The sequence below is a fragment of the Lynx rufus genome, unplaced genomic scaffold, assembly GCF_022079265.1.
Source record: "Lynx rufus isolate CCGP_SWC_20201006 ecotype Redwood Valley unplaced genomic scaffold, mLynRuf1.p SCAF_4, whole genome shotgun sequence".
In the NCBI taxonomy this organism is placed as follows: domain Eukaryota; kingdom Metazoa; phylum Chordata; class Mammalia; order Carnivora; family Felidae; genus Lynx; species Lynx rufus.
The window spans coordinates 158,141,996-158,169,981 of record NW_025814856.1 but is presented as its reverse complement, the minus strand read 5'-3'; the positions used below and the strand labels follow the sequence as shown (position 1 = coordinate 158,169,981).

The following is a 27,986-nucleotide window of genomic DNA, read 5'->3' as shown; positions in this document are numbered from 1 at the left end:
CAAGGCGCCCAGACCGACCGCCGCGCCCTGCCCCCGGGCCGTCCCTCCAGCACCTCGCCGCATCCTCGCCGCCTCTGGGTCCCACTCCGCGCCCTCTCCACGCGGCCCGAGACTGCCCACCGCGCCGCGGACCGCCCCAACCGCGCCCCGGACCGCCTGCCTCCTCCATCAGGCCCCACCCCAGACCGCTTGCGGTGCCACCGCACAAGTTCCCCGTGCCCGGAGCTAGCGCCACGGACCCCGCTACCGATCGTGAGTTTAACAATCCGAGAGCGTTGCGGGTGGGGCGCGGGCCGAGAACCTGGGCTCGCTAGGGCGCCGCTTGGTGCCAGAAGCATGCCCAGGAATGTTCCTTCATTCAGGGTGTTTCTGTCTGGGTCCCGGGTTTCCTTTCGTGTACCCAGTCTGGTGCTGTTTGCTATTTTTCTGAAAACACTTTTCTCTCGCCTCTTTGAACCTGTGAATCAAAAATCTTACCAAGATGTATGCACGTACGTGCGCATGTCTGCGCACACGCGCGCACCTACTTCTTGAGAGTTGAGGTCAGGGTTCGGAGGAACTATTACTCATCTCTTGGGTTTTTTTTGTCTGTTTTTCCTGTTAGGCCCAGGGTACTGAAAGACTTCCCTTTCCAAGGTAGTTAACATCTTGATCTCAGGCTGCCTGACTTCTTTCGCTGCTTTTTCCCTAGTCCTAAACCAGAAAACTGAGATCACTCGCCCTCATGGCCCACGACGCCCGATGTGGGTACCGGTTCTCTTTTGTGAATTCACTTTCCTGGGAGCATTACTGAGAAAGAGATGGTTAGATGGGCCGGGAAGTTAGAGGGTGATCAGGAGCTGGACTTCTATAGGAAATACAGGACACGTTCAGGGATGCTAAGCCTGCTAGAGGTTTGCAGAGAATGTATGTAGCAGGGAAAAAAAGTCTGGAACACAGGGAAGAGCCCAGACCATGGAGGTATTAGAATCCAGGGCAAGGGGCGCCTGGGTGGCGCAGTCGGTTGAGCGTCCGACTTCAGCCAGGTCACGATCTCGCGGCCCGTGAGTTCGAGCCCCGCGTCGGGCTCTGGGCTGATGGCTCAGAGCCTGGAGCCTGTTTCCGGTTCTGTGTCTCCCTCTCTCTCTCTGCCCCTCCCCCGTTCATGCTCTGTCTCTCTCTGTCCCAAAAATAAAATAAAACGTTGAAAAAAAAAAAATTAAAAAAAAAAAAAAAGAATCCAGGGCAAGGCACTCAGCTTTTACCTTATGGAGAGTGGATGAAATCAGAGGATTTTTATTACGAAGTGAAGTGAGTAGAATGGTTTGAGAAGATGGTAGATGAGAATCCATCCTGGGACTAAAGCCAGATGGGTTTAGTCTGGATGTGAATACAAGCGGAAGGCACTCACTCATGTTGGAGAGATCCGGTGCAAGAAGAACAAAGTGAGGTAGCCGACTGTCTATGGAAACAGGAGAGAGGAAGGAAGGAGGCAAAGGTAGAGGAAAACTTTGGTGTCTTAGTTTCGATTCTTCCCCAAAGCGAGGCCTGCTACAAGGACTGGAGCCGGGTAGCCTATTTGGGAAGTGAGCCCCGAATGCAGGTGAGGAAGTGGGGAGGGGGAGACCAGGAAGGAGGGAAAGGCAGCGAAGGGCAGAGCTGCTCATCGCTGGGGCAGCTGGAGCTGAGCCCCTCAAGTGCTTGCTGAGGGACTCCTGGACACATGTAGGACAGCCACTGGCTGGACACATGTAGGACAGCCACTGTCCGCACGCCCTCCACTTCCCCGGGCTCAGGGCCACTGCAGGGCTGCCCCTGTGTACCTGCGGAAGTGAGGAGGCGTTCGAGTGCCCAGGAAGTTCCTCCATGGCAGTTGCTGAAGTCAGGGGTAGGCCGAGGGGAGCAGACAGGCACCCAGAACATGGCCCTTGTCATTTGGGGAAGTTAGAAAGGTCAGCATAGGGACAGACCCTCATGTTTTCTCAGCACTCACTGTGTACCCAGAACAAGGTGTTTTCATGTGCATTCTCTTAATCTCCAAAAACGATCCTCCAAGGGATGTATTATTCTTTTTGTAAGTGGGGAAACTGAAGCTTAAGTAATTTATCCAAGAGAAGCTGCTTTAAGGGAAAAAATAGCTGAATTTTAGGCACACTGACTTTTTAAAAATGTTATTTATATTTGAGAGAGAGAGAGAATGCATAAGCAGGGGAGGGGAGAGAGAAAGGGAGACACAGAAACTGAAGCAGGCTCCAGGCTCCAAGTTGTCAGCACAGAGCCCAAAAGAGGGCTTGAACCCTTGACCCGCGAGATCATGACCTGAGCCTAAGTCTGATGCTTCACAGACTGAGCCACCCAGGCTCCTCAGGCACAATGAATTTTAAAAGACCCCTGGAAAAAAGAAAGCTACCCACACAGAGGTAGGGAACTCCTAGTTAGGGCAGCCGTGATAAGTTGGGAGGCATTTCAATTCATTTAGTCAAAACTGTCCCCCAAAATGCAGTTTTCTGAAAGGTCACTTGACCGTTTTGTCCATAGAGATGCAGCACAATACTAAGCTCACGCACATGGCTGTCACCTTGTACCAGGCTGTGCAGGACCCAGCCCTGCCCCCCTCAGCCACTCAGGTCGTGTTCTGCCCTGCCCAGGGCTACTTTGGGCTCCTACACATGCCACGTCTCGGCTGAAACGTCAGGTTACACCTTGAAGGTCACTTCCTCATCTAGGCCTTTCCTGTCACACAATCTCAACGGACTCTCCAGTTACTTGATATCACATCACTTTCTTATTTTCATCCTAATGGTTAGGAATTGCTGTGTTTATGTTTGTCTACCGATTTATTTATTGTCCTTCCCCTGCTGAAATATCAGATTCATGAAAGTGAGGGCCTTGTCCACGTGTGCCTTGCTGGGCTCCCTAGTGGTTGGCACACAGTGGGGAACCCAGTGAATGGTTTAGTTTGAATGCGTTTAGTTGTGTTTTCACTTGAAGCTTCATCAGTTCTGACCAAGCGCAGCCTTTCATCTCCTCTGCAGCAGCTGGTTGAACCATGGCGACAACTCCTGCCAGTGCTTTCGAGGCCCTCATGGATGGAGTGACAAGCTGGAATGTCCCCAAAGACCCCATCCCTAGTGAACTTCTTCTTATTGGAGAGGCCGCCTTCCCGGTGATGGTGAATGACAAGGGCCAGGTCCTCATTGCTGCCTCCTTCTACGGCCGAGGCCGCCTGGTGGTGGTGTCCCATGAAGGCTACCTGCTGGATGCTGGCTTGGTTCCATTTCTTCTTAATGCAGTGGGTTGGCTCTGTCCCTCACCTGGGGCTCCCACTGGAGTGCACCCATCCCTGGGATCACTAGTAAGTATCCTGCAGGGCTGTGGGGTTCAGGCACAGATTCAGCCGGAACTGGGGGCCCCCTCGGGGGTTTACTGCATCAGTGCCTACCATGATAAGATGACTGCAGAGCTGATCCAGTTTGTGAAACGTGGAGGCGGCTTGCTCATCGGGGGCCAAGCCTGGTATTGGGCCAGTCAGCATGGTCGTGACAATGTGCTGTCCAGGTTCCCCGGGAACCAGGTGACAAGTGTGGCTGGAGTGTACTTCACCGACATCTATGGGGACAGAGGACGGTTCAAGGTCTCTAAGAAGGTACCCAAGATCCCACTCCATGTCAGGTGAGTGGTGTTTCCCTACGGGGAGTCGGATGCATGGTAACAATAGATTTGATCTCCCTCTTGGATGAGCTTCCATTTTCACACACGAGATTCTCCACTCTGTTTTGGAAGCACCACAAGGCAAACACAGGGAGGGAGGCTGGGTTCTCACCACCACCCTGTCCTGTGTCCAGATAGAAGAGTTTGCTTTATTCATCTCTCCGTCTCCCGTGTCTAGTGCCCAGGATGGGGAGAGTGCTTATCAAGATCTCTTAAACAAATCAAAGAACACTGGTTTATTTGTGTGAGCTCAGCCCACTGCCAGCCCCATACAGCACACCAAGTCCTACTACCTGCTCATTTATATGCCAGTGGAGAGTTAGGCAATTAAGAAAACAAATAAATATAAACTCTAGCAGGTGTTGATAAGAGCTACAGGGAAAGTAATGCAGGATAAGTGGACAGTGACAGGGAGGGGAGTGGAGGGCACTGAGGGTCATTAGGGAAGGCTTATCGGTCAGGCCCCATCAGGACTAGTTGGTGTTTGAAACAGAAGGACTTAATATAAGAACTTGACTATGCAGGTGAGGGAGGAACTAGAAAGCCACACAAGAGACAGCACAGTAATGGAGGGCTTAGTGACAGCATGACCAACAGAGGGAGGTGGCCTGGTCACTGGAGCCCAGGTTCTGAGTCACCTGTTAGGAGCCTGTGTAGCAGGAGCTGGGACCCCAGATGGAGGGGTGTCTGTGGGACCTGGCATCTCAGAGTAGACACCGTGAGTGCCAGAGACACAGCCTGAAGAGAGAGACACAGACCTCGTCTCCTTCTTGTTGCCTGCCTGCCTTCAGTCTTCTTTCTGCCTCTGCCTCCCGTGGGCGTACCCACCAGAAGCCCGAGGGCAAGGAAGCCAGGGAAACACAATTCCCCGAAATGGAGAGCATGACAGAGGAGCGTGGGGAGTGGATAGGAGTGCAAACAAGAAAACGGCCACCTTGGAAGGCTTCTCTGGTCTGGTCAGGTGACAGCTAAGAGATCTGAAAGAATTTCAGGAATGAGCCATATGGACATCCATGAAAAGAGAACTGAGGGGGCGCCTGGGTGGCTCAGTCAGTTGAGCGTCCTACTCTTGATTTTGGCTCAGGTTAAGATCTCATGGTTCATGGGATCAAGGCCCACATCGGGCTGTGCTAATAGCGTGGAGCCTGCTTGGGATTCCCTCTCTCCTTCTCTCTCTGCCCCTCCCCAACCTGCATGTGCTCCCTTTCTCTCTCTCTCTCTCTCTCAAAATAAATAAATACACTTTTAAAAAGAAAAGAGAACTCAGGCGGAGGGGGGAGCAAAGGTGAAAGCCCGAAGCAGAAGCCCGCCTGATTTGTTGCAGGAACACTGAGGAAGCTGGTGTGACCGGAGCTGGGTGAATGAGGGCTGGTGTAAAAGGACGTGAGGTAGTCCTTGGCAGCGCTCTGGGTCTTACTGGAAGTGAGAGAATTTGGGTCAGAGGACTGACAGGAAGTACCTGCATTTCAAAAGGGGCCTTCTGATTGATGGAGAATAGGCTGTAGGAGGCAGGACTGAAGCAGGACACCAGTCAGGAGGCTCCCGAAACAGGCTACCTAAGAGGTACCGTGGCTCACACCAGGGTGACGGCAGTGGAGCTGGAGGTGAGACTGGAGACCCAACAGGCATGGCTGATGGATGAAAATGGAGCGAGAAGGGAAAAAGCGACAGGAGTTTGGATCTGAATGCCTTAAAGACCAAAGTTGCTATTTATGAAGTGGAGGAAGCTGAGAAGGGAGTTCAGAGGAGACCAGGAAGCTTAATTTTGGATATTTGGGGGTTGGGGTAACGGTTAAATCAGTGACTGTGTTCGGTGACATGTCACAGAAGCCTCACCGCAGTGGATTAACCATGCAGGATTAAGTTTTCTTGTGTAGCACAAAGTTCAGGTAGATAAGCCTGTGGCAGACTCCGTGACGTGCCAGGTTCATTCATTCTCTCTCTGTCTCTGCACCGTCACCTCCACCCCTCCCGTCATGGCGTATCACCTTATTCTTTATGGTCACAAGGCTGCCCCTACTACTTCAGGCACTGTAAGTATACCTAGGATAAGCTAGGATATCCACACCTGCTGAGTAGATCCCTTTCAGTTCAGAAAATATAATATTTTTGGAAGCCGCGACCATTAGACTTGCTGTTCACCTGGCCAGCTCTGCTGCCAGAGGCTCTGAGGGGCTGAGTGTTTTTAAAATTTTTCTTTTTAATGTTGATTTATTTTTGAGACAGAGAGAGACAGAGCATGAACGGGGGAGGGTCAGAGAGAGAGAGGGAGACACAGAATCCGAAGCAGGCTCCAGGCTCTGAGCTGTCAGCACAGAGCCCGACGTGGGGCTCGAACTCACGGACCGCGAGATCATGACCTGAGCCGAAGTCGGCCGCTTAACCGACTGAGCCACCCAGGCGCCCCTGCTGAGTATTTTTAAAGGCGCACTAGCAACTCTGAAGAAATCAAGTTGCTGATGCCAGGAAGAGCATACACTTGTTGGGTGAGCAGCTAGCAGCACCCTGGGCCGTCAGCCCCAAGCCCTGGTGCCCTGGGACCTCCTTCCCTCCGAGAGGGGCGGGAGGGGATGGGAAGGGACGGGTCACTCAGAAACCTCAGAGTGGATCTGATCCACTCCAGCTTGTCTTTGATTCTAATTCTATGGGACAAACAGGAAATCCCATGAGCCCGATTCTACTTAATTGTTCCAGAGGCTCTTGTCCGGCAAACTAAAGCTATTTTTCTTCATCTACACGTACATTTTTTTCATCTCTGTTGCTGAACCTGAGTTATGTTTTGTGTTGGTTTCAACTTTTAATTACGGAAAACTTCAAACATGCAAAAGACCAGTCCCATGAGCCCCATGCAGCCCTGACCTGACCTTCAGAAGAGCCAACTCATAGTCAGTTTTACCCACAGCCCTACCATTACTTGGAAGTAAATTGCAGACATACCATATTTCTTTTTCTTTTTTTTTTTTTTTTAAGAGAGAGAGCACCGGCCGGGGAGGGGAATAGAGAGGGGAACAGAGGACCCGAAGCAGGCTCCGCTCTGACAGCAGTGAGCCTGATGTGAGGCTTGAACTCACAAACCAGGAGATAATGCTCTGAGCCAAAGCCAGCCACTCAACCAACTGAGCCACCCAGGTGCTCCCATCATGTTTCAATATGTATGTCTAAACACATAAACTCTTTCAAAAACAACCACAGGGCACCACTGTCATTCCTTAATGGCATCATTTATTTCCATGATTATCTTTTTTTTTTCAAAGTTTATTGGAACTGGTATTTATTAAAACCCAAATATTTTGACTGATACGACTTTTATGTCTCCTGTAAGATATGAGTTTCCTTCCCAATTCTTTTTATCTCTTGCTTTTTTTTTTTGTTCTGTTTTGTTGTTGTTGTTGAAGAAACTAGGCACTTTGTCCTGCCTGAACAGTTTCCTTCAGTCTGAAGTTTTAGATTGCATTCTTACGGTGTCATGTAATATATTCCTTTGTTCCCTGTATTTCCTGTACACTGGAAGTTAGATGTAGATTCTATGGCAGGGATTAGCAAACCATGGCCTGTTTCTGTAAATAAAGCTTCAGTGCAACACAGTATGCCCCTCTGTGTACATGTGGTCTGTGGCTGCTTTCAAGCTACAATGGCGGAGTTGAGTAGGATCAACAGAGACCATGTGGCCCACAAGCCTAATGTCTATTATCTACCCTGCTGGAAAAGTTTCCCACCCCCCAATTTAGAAGCTTGATGAGCCTCATGTTTGAATTTTTGGCCTGACCACTTTAAACGTGGTAATGTGTGTATGTCCACAGAATGGAACATAATGTCTGTTTCTCTCACTGATGTTAAAAGTCATTAATAATCATTGCCTAGTCCTAGATCCATTAATTCATCAGTGACTATAAAATGGTAGAGTTAGGGGCGCCTGGGCGGCTCAGCCAGTTAAGTGTCTGACTCTTGATTTTGGCTCAGGTCATGATCTCACCATTCGTGAGTTCAAGCCCCACTTCGGGCTCTGCACTGATACAGCTGAGCCTGCCTGAAATTCTCCTCTTTTATTTATTTTATTTATCTCTCTCTGCCCCTCTCTCACCTGCTGTGTCTCTCTCTCTCTCTCAAAATAAATAAAAATAAACTTAAAATGGTATATTTAAAATTCTAGCATTCCTTTTATCCAGTATTTAGAATACTTCTATAAAAACATAATTCCCTTCATCTACTATTTGCATACCCTGGCATAGTCTGCTTAGGGAAGGCAGGATAAATGCTGGATTTTCCAAAGCACTAAGTTGGACTCCCTAGAATCTTCCAAAGGTCTCCACTGTGTCTTATTTTTTTTAAATTGTCCTTATGAACTCATGGATTGGAACACTCACATAATAAACATGTTCCATCATGAACCTATTCAAGTCAAACTAAAACTTTTTGACCCAGCCTTAATGGACTTCCTTGTTTCAGCCTCATGTTACACATTTCCTGCCTCAGACCCAACGTCAGCCATTTCTACAAGGAGCCCTTATTCCTTTGAGTGGGAAATGGTGTTTAGGAGCCAGAGACACAGTGGTGTGCTCACTGCTCTTGGGTTGATCATTGTTTCCAGGCCTTTTGAGTGGGCAGAGCTAAGAAATAAGGATTTTGAAATGATAAATACATCAAGAGCTCATTCTGATGCTTCAAATTCAACTTCAGAGCTATAGGGTTTTATTTCCTTTCAGTGATCTTATTACATCTGCCTCCTTTTTGTCCCATGCTAAATAACCCTAGTTCTGAAAGAAAGCACCCTAATAACTCATTTGTTTTATCCCACAAGACACATAACAGTTCCCAATAACAGTACTACCAGCACAGTTAAAGATTATTTTCAGTTCCTTTCATCCTTATTATATATTTTATGAGGTATATAAAGCCAAATTACCATCTTTTAAAGTCACTTAGACTAGTTCTTCTCTTTGTGGTTATACCACTAAATGGATACACATGTAGATTCATTTGGATATTTTACTTTTGCTGTTTGGAAGTGCTTTTGTGAATTAATTTTATTTTATAATAATTTAGCATAGCTATGTGGATCTAAAGTAAAATCTTAAGAAGCCAATATTCTATCCCTGTTCCTTTATATAATTTTTTTCTCCCTTTTTTAAAAAAAAATCATTTTACTCCATTGTTAGTATATGTATGAACACACACACACACACCACACACACACACACACACACTGGTGTCCTTTTTCTTGAAAAAAGCAACTGTATACGATACATATTTTTCTCCACCTTACTTTTTCACTTATATTGTTTTCTAGATATGGCTCCATAATAACCTATAGATATGCACTATATATTTTATTACACTGAAATGTATGGATGTAGTATAGTTTATTCAGATAGTTTTTTACTGACAGATTTGAGTTTGTAGTATTTAAAATTTTTTTCCAGTATTCTTACTATTTCATCTATATTGCAGTAAATGCCTGTGTGCATATGTCTTCGTAATTTTGCATATCACTGGAAATGGGATTGCTTAGTCAAAGGATAAATGCACATGTAATTTTTGCTAAACATTAACAACTATCCCAGAATGGGGTTCCCCAGGAACCCAACTCAAAGACCGAGACAGTAAGTAGAAAGTCTACTAGGAGGGACTCTCCAAATCAGCACCTATGGGGGAAGGGAAGATGGAAGGATTGGAAAAGAGAAATGTGTCTATGGGGCAAAGTTTAGTAGCAAAATTTTTAATGGTGTTTTCACTAGTAAGTAAAACACGGGGAAAACTATAAGTGTCTAACAGATGGAATATTGCTTAAATAATTATGGTATAGGGGCACCGGGGTGGTTCAGTCGGTTAAGCGTCCAACTTTGGCTCAGGTCATGATCTCACAGTTCATGAGTTCAAGCCCCGAGTCGGGCTCTGTGCTGACGGCTCAGAGCCTGGAGCCTGCTTCAGATTCTGTGTCTCCCTCTTGCTCTCTGCCCTTCCCTCTCTCATGCTCTGTCTCTGTCTCTCAAAAATAAATAAATGTTAAGAAAAATTTTTTTAATAAGATAAAGTAAAAATCTTTAAAAAAATAGTAATCATGGTATATCTTACTCTTTAACTCCTTAAAGACTTATTACTTAAAGGAGTAAGAAAATACTGATGATACAATAGACAAAATTAATATATAAAACTATATTAAATGATGCCAAATTAGTTAAGATGTGTACAGATAGAAAATAAAAGTATTAATAGTATATCTCTAGAGATAAGCTGATAGGTGATTATTATTTTCTTCTTTAAACATTTGTTATCTCCAAGTTGTCTATAATTATAACCTGAAAACAATTTTATATCACTCCTCTGTCTTTGTATAAACCCTTACACAATAGGAAATTTTCCTCAAATTACACTAAGATTCCTCCTTTGACCTTATGTCTTATATTGTTCTATTAATGCAGCAACAAAATGGGTAAAGACGCAAATTTCACTACCATATCAGTTTTCCTTCCCTCTTTCTAGAACCTGTCAATCCATTCTTTCACTCAGCTAAAATGTGCTGAGAGCCTGTGAAACTGTAGACACTATTTTGGGCTCTGGGCCTACAGTAGTGTTTAACTGAAGTCCATACATGATTGACCAACAGAAGTGTTGGGAATGTTCAGGTACTGTATGAAAATAAGTTTTCCATGTTATCAGTTCTCCTTATTTGTAAAACTTTTACTGAAATAACAACATGACAGTGAAATATCTGGATATTTTTATCTTCTCATTGTGTCCCCAACAAAATTTTGACCTTTTACACATCTTCTGTCATCATGCATCATTTTTGCTAGTTGTTGTTATGTACTGCTATTTTGTATTTGCTTAAGAACATTTTTCTATTTTTAAAAGTAATGTTCTTAATGAGAATTTTTAGTCACAATATACGTGCCACAGTTGGTTTAACTGCGTCCTTTTGTTGAGTACGTAGACATTTTCTAACTTGAGTATTTCGAGGGGGGGTATAGCTTGTACATCAGCCACACACATCTTTAAATTTCTAAAATATTCCCCCAAATTCAAAGACCTCAAGGTGTAACATTAGGTTTCTCGTCTTACAAAGTTTCAAGACATTTGTGGGGGTGCCTGGGTGGCTCAGTCAGTTAAGCATCTGACTCTTGGTTTTAGCTCAGGTAATGATCTCACAGCTCATGAAATTAAGCCCCACGTCCAGCTCTGTGCTGACATGACAGTGCAGAGCCTGCTTGAGATTCTCCCTCTCTTCCTCCCTCTCTCTCTCAAAATAAATAAACTTTAAAGAAGTTTTTTAAAGACATTTGCAAATCCAGTTATTCAAAAAAAAATAACACTAGTAGTTCAATGGCAAAGTTCGTTTTAAGACCTGGTTTTCAAATTTCTCTTCCTACTCTGGACCAGACAATTTATTCTTCTTATTCAGTTTCAAGCTCAAACCCCCTTCTCAGAGGAGTCTTCCCCGATGACTCTATTGAATCTAAGACTAACCTCCCCGTGTCACTCTTCTGCATTTATGGCCTCGACATCAGTGATCACAACCTGCACACCCCCGACCTGTGCACTGGCTGGCACCTGTCCAGCCAGCCAGAACGTTAAGCTGCACCAATGCCTTGCTCTTGCTTGTCATGTCTGCTGCTTTCTTCGCAGCGCCTGCCCTGTGAAACACAGTATAGAGCGACAAATGTTTGTATACCATATAAATTAATGGATACATAGGTGAATACACACCCAAAACCATGAAGGAGAAAGGGTGGCTCGTATGCTAGTGTTAACCCCACAGATAAGTTCATGTTAAGGAATGTTCTGCCAGGGGAGCTCAGCCAAAAACTGGGTTGAGGCTGGCTGAGAGGGTCACGTCTAAAGTCTAAGAAGACCTGATAATGTTGAACCCAGGCCCTCAGCTCAGATTCCTGCCTCCTTTACCTGGCGTCCCCTTAGAGGTTTTTAGGGAACTTTCCTGCTGGCAAATCTTGGTCAAAGGCGCCTGGACTGACCCAGCAGGTTCGCTGACTTCAAAGTCCTGCTGGAGGCCCTGGAGCGTCTTAAGGGAAATGCTCTGCCAAGGGGAGGGGCATTCTCCAAAAACCAAAACAGAAGATACTCTCAATGTCTTCTCCCCAAGGGCAAGCGCCGACTGCACACCCATGCTTATATAACTGAGAGAGACACTGAAGTTACTTTAATATGCAAAGTCAGGGGGTGCCTGGGTGGCTCAGTCTGTTAGGGGTCTGACTCTCGATCTCAGCTCAGGTCATGATCTCATGGTTTATGAGTTGGAGCCCAGCATTGGTTCTCTGCTGTCAGCAGAGAGCCCGCTTTGGATTCTCTGTCCCCCTCTCTGCCCCTCCCGCACTCGCTTTCTCTCAAAAAAAAAAAGAACAAAGTCAGATCCAAAGGCACTTGCTAGGGAAAACAACTCCCAGAACAATAACTTGTGACATTTATACGTGGTGTAACCTAGAAGGTCTAGAATATATTAGGAATTGCTCACGTGAAAGTAAACACATGCCAGCAGCTTATGCATCTGCTGAAGGTGTTGTGTTCTCTCATTTGATCCTCACCACGGTCCAGAGAGTTTCCAGGTAAAGACTGTATGCAATGGGGCTAGATCCCAGAACTGCCCTCTCCACCAAATCTGACCAAATGAATGAGCAATGCCAAGTAGAGAGCTGAACGGGAGGCTTCGAGGCTGGCAGGTGACTGATATGTGGCACGATATTTCCATCTCCTGACCCCACCCCCAACCCAGACGCAAGAAGAAAGCTACCACCACAAATCCAAGAATTACCATTAATGCCTTCTCATATTCTAGAACGAACACACTGGGGAGTATATAAAAGCACCAGAGCCACTGAAGGACTTGGTGGAGGCAGAAAGGGAAGCCGGAGCTGCCATCTTCCATGCACAGTGGTGGGTGGAACCCCTCAGGCGTGTTCCACACCTGCTCGGGTGGGGTAGGCATAGCCTTAGCTCCCCAAAAGTGCAGGGACTAGCCCCCAGCAAGGACAGCAGTAGGCCCAGGTGATTACTTTGCCATTTGATTCATGCCACACACCTCAGGCAGCAAGAAAGTGGAAGCAGCCATATCCCAACCTCCGTAGAATCCAGGAAGGTGGATAGATGTGGGGGGTGTGTATAGGCAAACGGGCCCCAGAGCATATGAAGGAGAACTGAACCAAACTATTTCAGAACATGCAAGATATCTGCAGCAGCTAATTGGGGGAACAAATCTGTACAATAACTCCATAAAAACACCGTAATACATTGGAAAGGGAAATACAGAAAAGACAGAAATTTAGTATGGAAAGACGACAGAATCAATCAGGCGTGGGAGAAAAATGCGACCCAGTGAACAGAAGCAGATTCCCTGAGAATGTTTCAGGCTATTAAAGTTCTATTTAGAACTTTCCAAAAATATATGTTAAACAAGTAACAGAATGAAGTGAAAAGGAGGATGTCAGAGCAAAGAAAACAAATTAAGAACCAAACACCTCAGGAAAAAAGTCAATTAGGCATCATAAGGAATAGGATAGGGAAGGCCAATGTATGGTTAAGGGGACAGTGGCTCACTTCCCACTAAGCCCTCTCTTCATAGTTGTCATTATTATGAGGTTCTTTAAGCTGCATTCAGAAAACCATTACATGGGATGCCTGGGTGGCTCAGTTGAGCGAGCATCTGACTGTTGACCTCAACTTAGGTCTCGATCTCAGGGTAAGTTCAAGCCCTGCGTTGGGCTCCACACTGAGTGTGAAGTCTACATTAAAAAAAAAAAAAAAAAAAAAAAAAAAGCCACTGCACGTATCACCTGTCTGCTTAGGTGTGACCTAGTGTATTACCTGAACACTATCACCTCTCGCTTCCCTTCACTGTCAGCTCCGAAGGAACACACATATTTCATTTTTCATAAACGCAGTATTAGTTGCACCTTCACATCTTTTTAAAGTCTCCTTTGCACAAACTATATGCGTTGATTGCCATATACACACCTGTGGGCTTAATCCAAAGACTCAAGCAATTGAAGGAGAGTTTTCACTGTGTGGACAACACTGGCTAGGGCAAACCACCCTGGATTTGCTTCCTGTCCCTGCCAGTTATTAGCTAAGAACCATGGAGCAAACTGCTTAACTTTTTAAGCCTCATTTGTGAAGTGAGAGTAATGTATTTCAGTTTTATCATAATGATTAAAAGAGAGAATCCATGTGTGTGGATACCTAGTATATATTAAGCCTCGTTAAGCAATAGCTGCGTTCATTATTTTCCAGACTTCAATACCATTGATAGTATGCAAGATTTGAATATTGGTAAATCGATATCTGAGATCATTAATATTGCCCTCATAACACTGTCAAGCATTCTGTTGAGAATTACTTGGTATCCCATCTACTATGTTTGCTCTTCCTTCCATCTTTCCTTTGTCTTTTGAGAAACATCCCATCTTTTTACAAAACTCTTTCAAAAGGAATTCAAGCTTATTGTCAAGAACATACAGCCCACAGAGAAATATATACAGAATAGTAGATCGTCTTTTATCCCACACTGCCAGGCCCTATCCCCAGAGGACGCCTCTGGACTGAGGTTGCTACTGCTCTTAAAACCTTGATGCAGATAATCTAATTTGCTCATCTGTGCATGTGCTTGTGTGCTGAAAATTGGTATGTTATTTAATGCATCATGTTTAAGAAAGTCTACTTTCTTCCTTATATTCTTGCCTCAAATTGGTGGAATGCAGCATCCTAGGCTCTCTTCCCATCATCCTCAGCGTCTGGGAGATATTGCACCAGTGTTCTCTGATCAAGCGTGTTTTTTGTTCTGCTCAAATCATCTCTCTCCTCTTTTTTCTTTTTTTTAATGTAATTGACCCACTGGATGCTGACAGATCCATTACCATCCCAAATGCAATTATGAGTTCATCAAATTTTAATTTGTTTAGTGCCAAGTTTTTGCTCTCAGCATTTTGTTTTTAGGACCCTAAAAATTGATGAAAATTGTATCTTTGGTAAAGTGTAACTTTTACCCATGGAAAATATTCACTTGGTGTATTTTAACTCTTTCCTCTTTGAATTTAGTTGCATCTCATATTAATACCGGCACTTCTGCCTTCTTTTTGTTGCGGTTTTTTCCGATACAGCTTTGTTGATACACAGATTTCCTCATTTTCAGTCCTTCTGTGTCAGTTTTGAGTATGTCTTTTACAAGCAGCTTATACCTAGATATTTTTAACCTGAGATAAGAGGCTCAGTCATTTCATATAGAAATTTAACCCATTTATATAAAATAATAATTTCAGTGTATCTCTTCCTCTTGCCTTATTTTCTGCTTTTATGCTTTGTTTCTTTCTGCATTCTTTTTTTTTTTTTGACTAAGTTTTCTCTATTCCTTAAAGTCCCGAACACATTTGTAGATTATACATTTTATTTCTATTTTTCCAGCAGTTACCTGAGCATTTTAAATTTAATTTTTAATTGCCAGAGAAATTACATTCATACATTCTCCCTATTTGAAAACTACCAGTGAGGAAAAACCCCTGTGACCATCCCTTTCAATATCAGCCCTTTCTCTCCATCCCACGATCCAAAAGTTTATTTTGGTTTTATCCTGACTTTTTTGACATATGTATTGACATATATTAACATTGTTTTATTTTTGTCTTACATAAATTGCATCCCCAAGTTCTGCTATTTTGCAAATTGTTTTGCTCAGCACAATGTTCTGGACATCTGCCCATGTTAATTCACATGGGTTTACCTGTTGTTTTTAACTGATAAATAGCAAGCCATGGTATGATTAATGCCATTTTTTAATTTGTTCCTCCTTTATGCTGAAGAGAAATTAAGGAGAAGCTGTGCAAGAGGTACTTTTTTCAATAATGTTTTGCAACTTAAATGGATAAACTATTTTTTAACAACACTTGATTTTTATGATGAGACAATAAAGTTTTGTAAAGATAATTAAAATTGCCTATAATCCCACTAGCCAAGATGGTCACTGAAGATGTTGTGATAGATGTGATAGATGTTTAGATAGATAGTTGTGATAGATGTTTAGATTCTGCCTCTGGTTTCATGTTTTCTATTTGCTTTTTCATTTTTGCTGGTTTGTTCCAAAAATTTGGCTCATTTAGGGCACAGTATCTTGGAATCTGATTTTTAAATATTTTCCATGAAGCATTTTCCAATATTATCTTATAGTTATTTAATTATCATATGGTATGCCATCTACAGTTAACCATAACTTATTTAACCAATGTCCCGTTGTTTGACATTCACAAATCTATCTACAAATTGGTTTAAAAAAATCTTGACATACAAAAGTTTTTTTGAATTTATTACGTTTAGACCATTTCTCGATAAAAAGTGACAAATACTCTCATCAGATTTGAGAATTTTTACAGTGTGTGTGTGTGTATGAATCTTTAAGTGTAGTATTAAACAATTTACTTGTGTTTCTAGCTCAGAGCTAGCAATCTGATGTTTTTACAGCTTTTTTTCTGGCAGAAAATTAGCTCTGAGAAATACAGTAGGACTACTTTCTCTAGGAATAGACTATTTTTTTACTAACTTATGTATATGTTTAATTACTTAAAAAGATATGAAATTCAAGCCAGAATATTCAACAACCAGTTGACTAACATGGGAAGAATTCCTGGCAGTGTTTATTTGGAGAAGGTGGACTTTAAGACATACAGATAAGGCCACTACGTCACTCTTCAGTATTTCATCAAATCCACTACAATGTCGGTTATAAGATAAGCACCATTTTTGTGTCACGAAGTAAGAGTCAACACTGCCAATTAAACAGCGATATGCCATCAGTTAGTCGTTCAAAGGTGAAAAAATCTGCCTCAGATCCGATAAGGTAAATGGTATTCCATACTTGAATCCTAGCAGTTATCAGTCAGAACCAGGAGGCTGGCACGAACTGTCCCCTCTGCACCCACACCAAGAACTCCCTATCTAGGAGCTTGTTTTCGGTGCTTCTGACCCTCTGTCCCCGTGTCACCTTCCAGGTGCGGGGAGGATCTCAGGCGGGATCAGCAGCAGCTCCTGGAAGGGATCTCAGAGCTGGACATCAAGACGGGGGGAGTCCCCTCGCAGCTGCTGGTGCACGGGGCCCTGGCCTTCCCGCTGGGGTTAGACGCCTCGCTCGGCTGCTTCCTGGCAGCCGCCCGCTATGGCCGGGGCCGGGTGGTCCTCGCCGCCCACGAGGGCATGCTCTGGGCTCCCAAGATGGGGCCCTTTTTGCTCAATGCTGTGCGCTGGCTGGCCAGAGGCCAGACAGGCAAATGTGGGGTGAACACAGGGCTGAAAAACCTGTGCGCCCTCCTGTCGGAGCATGGCCTGGAGTGCAGTCTGCAGCCCCATCTGACGCACGACTTGAGTGTCTACTGCTGCAAGGCCTACGGTGACAAGGAGGCCAAGCAGCTACAGGAGTTCGTGGCCGAGGGTGGGGGCTTGCTGATCGGGGGCCAGGCCTGGTGGTGGGCCTCCCAGAACCCGGGCCGCTCCACTTTGGCCGGTTTCCCTGGTAACGTCATCCTCAACCGCTTTGGCCTCAGCATCCTGGCTCAGACCCTCGATCCGGGCTGCTTCCCTGTCCCCACCCCCGAGATGCGGAGCTACCACATCCGCACGGCGCTGTGCGAATTCCAGGCCACGCTGAACCGTGGGGCTGGGAACCTGGAAAAGCGCTGGCTAGCAAAGCTAGGAGCAGACGGTGCGGCCTTCCTACAGATTCCCGCGGAGGGGGTCCCGGCTTATGCGTCCTTGCACCGGCTCCTGAGGAAGATGCTGCGTCTGTCAGGCCTCCCAGCCGTGAGCCGGGAGCACCCAGTGGCTGGCGACTCCTGTGAGGCCGCGGTGCTCTGCCTGGCCACGGAGCTGGCACGCTCTGGGACTGACTGCTCCCAGCTGGTGCGGGAGCTTGGGACGGGGACCTGCGGCTCCCTTCTGGCCCCCTCAGATCAGCCCATCACTGTGGAGATCGATGGCAGCAACCCAGGTACAGAGCGAGATGCCCAGAGCAGCAGGCCCGGGGTGGGGGGGGGGGGTTCCTCGGTGTCACAGGACATTGCAGGTACTGAGCGCCAGTGGGCCAGCATCATTCCCTATCACGTACTTCAGGGAAGATGGGGTCGGGGTTCCACTGAGGGTTTGGGGGGCATGCATGCCGGAAGCATAGGTGAGCTGAGGTCTGCAGGGCAGGGGCTGTGCCTCTGGGAGGGGCCGGGAGGCTCCAGGGTGCCCCAGAGTCAGCTGGGCGAAGAACTCAGCCCTTCCTGTGGCTTTTGTCAGGCAACGGGGACTGCTGGGTGAGTACCGGGCTCTACCTCCCGCACGGACAAAGTGCAGAAGTCTCGCTGTCCGAAGCTGCGGCCTGCGCCGGTCTGAAGGTAAGACCAGAGTAGCCACTGCCAACGCCCCAAACCCCAGAGCCGCTTGGCTTTCCTCGGCTCTCGGCAGCGCTCCCCGGAGGCCAGGAGGGACCATTCTGCCCATTTCACAGGTTTCATAGACGAAGCAGATCTATTTCAGGGGGCCTGAAGGAGCAACTGGGATGCGAGAGCTACTGTCACGCGTAGAACTCACACCTAAGCCCTCGCACTTCCACGTGTGGTGATTTTACATCCCCACAGGGATGTGAGGGGCCCCAGGAGCCCCATCACATCCTCAGAACCTCACCCACTTCGCCAACAGCACACGGCCTTTCTGTGTTTTACGTCATTACCCTGACCCCTGAGGCTGTGCTTCATCTGGTCACTCACACAAGCAGGCCCTACAGGCAGGATTAACACTGTCCTACCTCAACCTGAGGGTCACTTCCTGCCACACTCAGGGGCTCTTCTGTGTCCGCCTTTCGGGAGCTCGCTTACATTCCACCTAAAAGAAGAAACCCCAGGACTCCGGACAAAACAAACCTCAACCCGTGTGACCAGAAAGGGTGGGGGGGGGGAGCCCTGGACAAGGGCGGGGGGAAGTGAGAACTAGCCCTCCCGCCTCGGGCCACATTTCACCACCTCTGGACGGCTGGCCCCCTCTGTGCACAAAAGGCGGCCCAGGACCCCGTCTGGCTCATCCTGGCGTTGGAATCACCACACGGCGTAGGCCCTGACACGAGAGCCCGGGTCCCACCTGGTACAGAGATGCCGCAGGGCCCTGGTCCGTATCTGCCTCAGGGCTGTCGTGCCTGGTCTGTCTGGTGACACTCCATCGTTGGGCTGTTTAAACCCCCAGAAGAATGATCCCACATACCGTTCGTTCCCTATGACTGCTGAAGGACAACCTCATAGGTTTCACGGGTAGCTCACAGAAGGGGGAAGCTGGTGTTTGTCGGGTACCCGCCATCCAGCCAGCACACACAGGGCCCCCCACACTCACCACAGAGACGTAGCTCCTGCTACACATGATGGACTCACCTCCCCAGATACAGGTTGGCTGCCACACTGATAACCTGACCAAGGCCAGAAAGCTGTCCCGAGCCCCTGTGGTGACTCACCAGTGCTGCATGGACAGGACCACGCGGTCGGTCTCCTGCCTCTGGGGCGGCCTCCTCTATGTCATCGTGCCGAAGGGCAGCAAACTGGGCCCCATATCTGTCACCATCAAGAGGGCCGTGCCCGCCCCATACTACAAGCTGGGTGAGGAGACAATGCCAGGGATGCTACCAGAGTCGCAGGCCAGTTGCTAAGGGGGGCTGGGGCGGGGACTGGCACACAGAAGGGGGAAGAAGTGTTCAAGATGTAAGTAGAGGTGGGGTGGGGCTATGAAACACCCTGTGGCTGTGGAGACTTCCGGGCAGAACTAAGGGGAGGGTCTAGAGGCCCGTCCTTCACTTCATGGCACATAGACCCATATGTCCAGTTCATTGTTTCAGTGACCTCCTCCTGGAGTTCAAGGTAAGCTGGAGAAGTGGGGAGACATGCCCATGATATTTGTTCCCAGGTAAGACATCGGTGCAGGAGTGGAAGAACTGTGTCCAGGAGAGCCTGGCTCCCTGGGGAGAGCTGGCCACAGATAATATCATCCTGACGGTGCCAACGGCAGACCTCCGTACCCTGGAGGACCCCGAGCCTGCACTCCACCTCTGGGACGAGATGATGCAGGCGATAGCCCGGCTGGCAGCCCAGCCTTTCCCTCTCTGCCGTCCCGAGAGGATTGTTGCCGACGTGCAGATCTCAGCCGGTGGGTACTCCAGGGCTGTGCTCCTCCTAGTCAGCGCACACCATTTATTCCGTGTTTTGCCTTTTTTCACGTCCAGTATGTGAAAGGTATAATCTCACCAGTAAAGGAAAAAGGACCTTGATGGGGATGCAGAGATGTTCACGTGTGAAAAGGTGAACATCTACAAGGTGAGATTTCACAGGATGGCAGGACAATCTCAGAAAAAAAATTGCTCCTGGGGGTTCACAGATAGTGAACATCAGATAGATGAACACAGATAGAGCCATCTCTTTGTTATTTCAAGGAGAGGTTAAAATAGAAATATTGCTCCAAACAGAAGTGAGTTGGCAATGGAAAGGAGCAGTTTATGTTCAGTATTGAGTGGTTTACATGAAAGAAAAATGAGGAGATCTGGTTCTGACATATTGACATTTCCTTTGGACCTCGGTTTTCTTCTCTTTAAAAAAGGAGAAGATGACCTCTGCTGACGAGTATAAGTCTGCACGACAGTGGTTTACGTGGCAGAAGAAATGACACTGTTCTCCAACCCAGACACAGGACATGGTGTCACAGACTCACAGGATAGGAAAATCACACAAAGTGAAGCACTGAATTGTAGCAAGAATGGCTGTGTAAAGTGTATTCATATCCTTCAGGGCCACAGTGAGGTGGAAGGCATAACTCTGGCGTGAGAGGCTGGGCAGGGGGCCAGGGACCGTTCAGTTTCTGACCGGGTAAAGGAAGCCATCTACTTTCCGATCAACATGGAGATTCCGGTGTTGTGGAAGGCAACCCGGATGGTGAGGGAAAGTTACCCGGCAGAGAGGAATGAAGGGAGATGGGTTTGGGTACCCCCTGCCCCTCATCTCTTGCTTCTGCGTTCCCAGGCTGGATGCACTCAGGATACCCCATCATGTGCCACGTGGAGTCAGTGCAGGAGCTCATCAATGAAGCAGGCATGAGGAGCGGGGGTCTGTGGGGACCCATCCATGAGCTGGGTCACAACCAGCAGCGACAAGAGTGGGAGTACCCCCCACACACCACTGAGGCCACCTGCAACCTCTGGTCAGTCTATGTGCATGAGACGGTCCTGGGCATCCCCAGGGCTCGGGCCCATCCTGCGCTGAGCCCTCCAGAACGAGAGAAGAGAATTAAAACACACATAAGAAAGGGAGCCCCACTGCACGACTGGAATGTGTGGACAGCTCTGGAAACATACCTACAGGTACGGAGAAGGTCAGGGGGTTGAGAGCCACCAGAACCCTCCACCATGTAGCATCCTGGATCCCCTTCACTGCCCCCTCCAGACTGGGCACAGGTAGGGGGGGGACCGGACCACATGGTGGGGCTTCCCAGGTTATATATCTCTAAGATCGAGATAATGACACCTGTCCCACTCGCCTCCTGTACTTTGTGATGTTAAGTAAGAGGAAATGAAAAGTATTATGAAAAACAAAGTAAGTGGACAAAATACAGCCTACTGGTCTACTGGTCATGAGCAGAAGTTCTGAGGCATTCCTGAGACTGGAGCCAAGCACTTCCACTTACTGGTTCTGACCATGGTTGCCTGAGTGCTCCAGAAATGGGTGTCATTCTGTTTTTCTTTGTTTTTCCTAACCTTAGTTCTGTGAATTAAGAGAATGTTACATCCCTTCATCCATCCGTTTGTAATAACAGTGGTATGAGTCCGGGACAACTGCATTACAAGAGCTTTCTAGGAGATAACTGTTATCAAGGCTCTCTGACTTCAGTCACACCACTTGAACCTGAAATGTCTTTAGAACGAATAAAGGAATAACCAACCAACCCCACTTCCCAAGAATACCAAAGTCCTGAAGCAGGTAGACTTCCTGTGAAATAAGCACAAAGCCCTGTCCCCTCCCCAACCTGCTCTGAATATTAATGTTTCAGAGTTCTCAAGGCTGTTCCCCAGATCAGATCTCTCATGCTGCCGACCACAGCCCTATATGGCAGTGGTATGGCCTGCTTTTCACAGAGGCAAATACCAGATTAAAGAAGTTCAGCAGCCTCTCCCATATCACTCGTTTAAACGATGGACCCGGAACCTAAAATCAGAAGTTAATGACACAACTCAAGCTTTGGCACTGCCTCTCGATCACTTCTCTTCCTCTTATTTTTAAAAAAATATTTATTTATTTTGGGGAGAGTGCAAGCGGGGGAGGGGCAGAGAGACGGGGACAGAGGATCCGAAGTGGGCTCTGCACTGACAGTCTGACAGCCGTGAGTCTGATGTGAGGCACAAACTCACAAACGCAAGATCATGACCTGAGCTAATGTCGGACACCGTCTGAGCTACCCAGGCGCCCCTCTTCCCCTTATTTTCTAAGCGTGAATGGAGACAGCGCCACTCAATGAGATGACTTTGCACTGCCTCAGTTCTGTCTTCTTACATGGCCGGTCTGAGGGTCTACATGGAGACAGACCTTAAATAGTAGCTTGCCACCGAAGTGGAAGTTAAAGCCATAATTTCACCCTACCCGCCTACCCACTCACCATGGAGCCTTGAAAATCATTTTGCAGAAGTTATGGAAAGATCCATCATCTTGGGGTCTGGGACTCAGTCTCAGGATGGGCAGGCACCTTCTGATTCCTCTACCTGCTCGCCACCCTTCCTCCCACTGTTACCCTGGTATAGGTGCTCACTGCTCATCTCTGCTCTGTGACAACAGCCTCCTTGCCTCAACCCCCTACTGTCCATCATCCACTCTACTTCCAAAATAATCTTAATACTCCATGATTAAAACTCTTAAAGTGATCTCCTCTACATACAAAGTCAAAGCCGCCTAGCAGGGTGTACAAGACCCTGCCAGCTTCAGATTTTTACCAGCTTCATCGCCCAGCTCCCGTGCCCCTCGAGTTACCCTCCGGTACTCCAAACTCCTTCCCACTATGAACACATCTTGCTGCTTCAGCTTCTTGTCCCCCAGCCCCCAGGTTTCCTTCCTTCCTGTGGCTGAAATGTGCTTGAACATCTTATCTACCCATCAAGTCAGGTCCCCTGTCAACATTCAGTTCTATTGCCCTCCTCTCCTGACATTATCTCCTTGATAAGCCTCCTTTTTTTTTTTTTTTACATTTATTTACACGTCTGTCTCTCCCACTGACCCGTGACCTCTGGAAGACAGGAGCTCTTAATCACTTTTGTTTAGTGCACTGCCTGGCACGCTATAGGTATTTAATAAATGCTGTATGTGTAATAAGTGTCTGTTGATGCATTAATTAATAGTGATGAGCAGGACTGTCAGAGGCCAGGGCAGTAAGATCAGAGGGAGGTCTGACTTCAGGATGTTATCCGTTTTGGCTTTTATACCCCAGGGTCAGAATTCTCCTCCACAAAAGAGGGGTGGTCTGGGACACCCCAGGATCCCTGCACATTCTATACCTCTGTAGTCTCAGCCAAGACTACAGGAGGGAGGCTCATGAATGGTCAAGGGGAAGAAATCGCTGTAACTGAAATATACTTCTGAACATGCATGTTGCCGGTGCTTTCACAACTTGGTACCTGATTCTGCCCCTTCCTTCTCTTCTCAGCTCCAGGAAGCCTTTGGGTGGGAGCCATTCACCCAGTTATTTGCTGAGTACCAGACACTCTCTGGCACCCCCACAGACAAGGCTGGCAAGATGAATCTGTGGGTGAAGAAGTTCTCGGAAAAGGTGCAGAAGAATCTGGCTCCATTCTTTGAGGCCTGGGGCTGGCCTGTCCAGAAGGAAGTGGCCGCCAGCCTGTCCTGTCTGCCTGAGTGGCAAGAAAACCCCGTGCGGGTGTACATGCATCCTCAGGTATAAAGGATGCGCAGCAAGGCAGTGGGGGGGTGGTGGTGGGGAGGAACGATCACTCGCCAAGGCCACCACCCATGTTTCCAGCTTAGCTTCTTGAGCCTGAGCCCCACATCCATCCCTGAGCTGTCTTCAGGAAGGCAGCTAAGGTCATAAGACAAAATGACCCCAACTTTCTCAGGAAAATGCCCTTGTTACTATTTCCCTGGTCAACCAACTTGCTTCACCACCCTCTTCTCCAGCAGAGGACCTTTCATCTGCGCATCTTGAGGTCCTGCAGGCTCGTGGCTTCTACTTTTGACCAACAGTTCTAACGACTATGGGTTACCATAACAATATGACATCACTCCCTCACCCCTGCCAGCCTTGAACATGACTGTAAATTTCTTATGCTTTGGGAAGTTTGCTAATAGCAGGAGAGACAGGCTGGTATAGAGAGCCCTGGACTTGTTCGGTTCTGTGGGAAATCTCTTCAACTCTCTGTGCTTCTGTATTCTCATCCACGACTTGGGGATAAAAGTCCACTGTTTGATAATGGTGAACATGTTCATCCACTGCAAAATGCATACACATGCAAGGGCATTCTTCAGCTTTTGCCAGGTCCCATGGTGGCCTGGCCTGTCTATCCAGTCTTGTGTGGACAACCTGAAGACTGAATCCCACCTCAGAGTTGGCCACTTGAGGTAGGCATGCAGTCTCTGTGTAAGACTATGTAATGAGTACAGGTGTTGTTTCCAGACATGGTGATGATAGTTACTGAGATCCTAGCCTGTCTTACGTCCTTTCTCCCACCTCTAGAAGGACTCGTGGGTATGACCTAACCCAAAGAGTGGTATAAATTCAAGTAAGATGGTATAAATTCAAGCTCAATGTTACAAAGCCACTTGGTCTTTTTGGTTAGTTCCATCTTCTAGTACTTTTGTTTCAACCAAAAGTAAAGTCACAGTAGTAACCCCTACCAGGGCCACCAGCCTGTTTGTTCTTAGCACAAAACAGCTGACTGACTCCTCTGGTCACCAAAGAATCAAGGTGACTGACTCCTCTGGTCACCAAAGAATGTCCGGTGATAACAACAGCTGTACTGAATGAAAAGTCTTTGTGTGTGACAGCCTTTACTCAGGAGCAGGATTACTGGATGCAGCAGACCAAATTAACCCTGAGCTTTCTAATAATGCATTCCAGCCCATCCCAACTCTTTGGCTAGGTGGAGTTCTAAATGGAGCTACATCTCCAGGATTAATGGGGTGTGGCCATTTTTCTCTAGTTACTTTTAAACCATATTTTGTGGTTTGAATATCATTCCATGAACTGTGTTCAGAGTAGAGTAGCTCTTCCAAAGAAGAACTGACTTAGGAAATGTCTTTTTTGAATCCCATCCTCCTCCTCCCGATTCTAGGATAATTTCCTTTTATTTCACTACTATATTTTCTCAGGTGCTTTTCACATGAAAGGTGCTCAATAAACATTTGTGAGTTCAAAGAACAGTAGTGACACCCAGGTCACAATGAGCGATCAGTACGTGCAGGCACTGTGTGGGGTATTTAATGTGAGTTATCTCATGGAATTTACACAACAGACCTTTGAAGTAGGTACTATTATTATTCCCATGTCAAAAATGAGGAGACAGATACTAAGGAATATTAAATAACTTCTGAAGTCACCCAGATAATAAGAGGAAAAGCCAGGGCTTGAGTGAAACCCCTGGCAGTGAAAAACTCCTCCATGAAAGATTTAGAATTTAAACAAAAATCTACCTAGAAAATGGAAGTTCAACAAACTTCTGACTTACTTCATGTTAACTACTGAATTTTTACTAAATATCAAATTTAACCTCCAAAAAGTATTGGTACCTGATTTTCTGGTTGTCTCAGCATGTGACTAGTTAGCTTCCATATAGGTAGAGAAAGGAGTTGAACCCAGGAAATTCAACTCCAGAACTGGTATTCTTATCCATGATGTTAAGGAAGACTGCATGGATGGATAATACCAGCTTTAAGAGGCTGCCATAGAACACCAACAATGAAGCAACAGAAAGAGAAATCAAGGAATCTATCCCATTTACAATTGCACCAAAAACCATAAAATACCTAGGAATAAATCTAACCAAAGAGGTGGAAAATCTATACACTGAAAACTACAGAAAGCTTATGAGAGAAATTGAAGAAGACACAAAGAAATGGAAAATGATTCCATGCTCCTGGATAGAAAGAACAAATATTGTTAAAATGTTGATACTATCCAAAGCAATCTACATATTCAATGCAATCCCTATCAAAGTAACACCAGCATTCTTCATAGAGCTAGAACAAATAATCCTAAAATTCGTATGGAACCAGAAAAGACCCCGAATAGCCAAAGCAGTCTTAAAAAAGAAAACCAAAGCAGGAGGCATCACAATCCTAGGCTTCAACCTATACTACAAAGCTGTAATCATCAAGACAGTATGGTACTGTCACAAGAACAGACACTCAGATCAATGGAACAGAATAGAGAATCCAAAAATGGACCCACAAACATATGGCTAATCTTTGACAAAGCAGGAAAGAATATCCAATGGAATAAAGACAGTCTCTTCAGCAAGTGGTGCTGGGAAAACTGGACAACGACATGCAGAAGAATGAACCTGGGTCACTTACACCACACACAAAAATAAACTCAAAATGGATGAAAGACCTCAATGTAAGACAGGAAACCATCAAAATCCTCGAGGAGAAAACAGGCAACAACCTCTTTGACCTCAGCCACAGCAACTTCCTACTCAACACGTCTCTGGGGGCAAGGGAAGCAAAAGCAAAAATGAACTGCTGGGACCTCATCAAAATAAAAAGCAAAGGAAACAATCAGCAAAACTAAAAGGCAGCCAACGGAATGGGAGAAGATATTCGCAAGTGACGTATCAGATAAAGGGTTAGTATCCAAAATCTATAAAGAACTTACCAACTCAACACCCAAAAAACAAATAATCCAGTGAAGAAATGGGTGAAAGACATGAATACCTTTCCAAAGAAGACATCCAGGTGGCTAACAGACACATGAAAACATGCTCAACAACAAAAAAATTAAATAAAAAATTAAAAAAAAAATGCTCAACATCACTCATCGTCAGGGAAATACAAACCAAAACCACAATGAGATACCACCTGACACCTGTCAGAATGGCTAACATTAACAACTCAGGCAACAACAGATGTTGGTGAGGATGCAGAGAAAGAGGATCTCTTTTATACTGCTGGTGGGAATGCAAGCTAGTGCAGCCACTCTGGAAAACAGTATGGAGGTTCCTTAAAAAGTAAAAATAGAACTACCCTACAACCTAGCAATTGCACTACTAGGTATTTACCCAAGGGATAGAGGTGTGCTGTTTCAAAGGGACACATGCACCCCCATGTTTATAGCAGCACTATCAACAATAGTCAAAGTATGGAAAGAGCCCAAATGTCCATCGATGGATGAATGGATAAAGAAGATGTGGTATGTATACACAATGGAGTATTACTCGGCAATCAAAAAGAATGAAATCTTGCCATTTGCAACTACGTGGATGGAACTGGAGGGTATTATGCTAAGTGAAATTAGTCAGAGAAAGACAAAAATCATATGACTTCACTCATCTGAGGACTTTAAGAGACAAAACAGATGAATATAAGGGAAGGGAAACAAAAATAATATAAAAACAGGGAGGGGGACAAAACAGAAGAGACTCATAAATATGGAGAACAAACAGGGTTACTGGAGGGGTTGTAGGAGGGGGGATGAGCTAAATGGGTGAGGGGCAATAAGGAATCTACTCCTGAAATCATTGTTGCACTATATGCTAACCAATTTGGATGTAAATTTAAAAAAATAAATAAAATTTAAAAAAAAAGAGGTTGCCATAGAGACAAAGACAAACCCTGACTCTTCCCCCACACACTCTGTAGTGGAAATTGGAGCCCTTCTCTCTTACAAATGGCTCTGCTGGTTGTTTCTGAGTTCACAATTAATTGTAACTGTTACAATGTCAGGGTATTCTGTATCCAAGTACATTTGCTCACAAGGATGTCAATGTAGGTCTCAACATCAATAAATGCTGTCTTCCAGGAACTGTTATAAGTGCTTTTATTTTTTATGTTCACAACAGTCCTACGGAATAAGTACTCTTACTATTTCCATTTTGCAGAGAAGGAAGTAGAAATACAGAGCTAAGTGGTAAAGCCCAAGTTGGACTGCAGAGCCCAAACCTTCAGCCAACATACCACGTGCTTCCTGGGTCTGCCACAACCTCCAGCTCCTCTTGCATGAAACTTGCATGTATAGGGGCGCCTGCTGGCTCAGGTGGTTAAGCATCTGACTTTAGGCCAGGTTACGATCTCACAGTTTGTGAG

General features: G+C 46.2%; 1 protein-coding gene across 4 annotated transcripts; it reads left to right on the top strand.

Annotated features, from left to right (window-relative positions):
• Positions 1-27,970, top strand: TCAF2 (TRPM8 channel associated factor 2). Of its 4 annotated transcripts, none has more exons than XM_047095432.1 (9): positions 1-252; positions 3,018-3,651; positions 16,674-17,665; positions 17,959-18,056; positions 19,088-19,301; positions 19,606-19,845; positions 20,712-21,049; positions 23,377-23,625; positions 27,782-27,970. In XM_047095432.1, the coding sequence occupies exons 2-9, from the start codon at positions 3,029-3,031 to the stop codon at positions 27,791-27,793; spliced, it is 2,766 nt and encodes a 921-aa protein (XP_046951388.1). In that variant the 5' UTR covers positions 1-252; positions 3,018-3,028; the 3' UTR covers positions 27,794-27,970. The 4 variants fall into 4 exon arrangements, with proteins under 4 accessions (XP_046951388.1, XP_046951386.1, XP_046951389.1 ...); XM_047095430.1 differs by having other exon boundaries at positions 3,015-3,651; XM_047095433.1 differs by lacking the exon at positions 27,782-27,970 and having other exon boundaries at positions 2-252; positions 3,015-3,651; positions 23,377-25,101.
• The last annotated feature ends 16 nt before the right edge of the window (positions 27,971-27,986 follow it).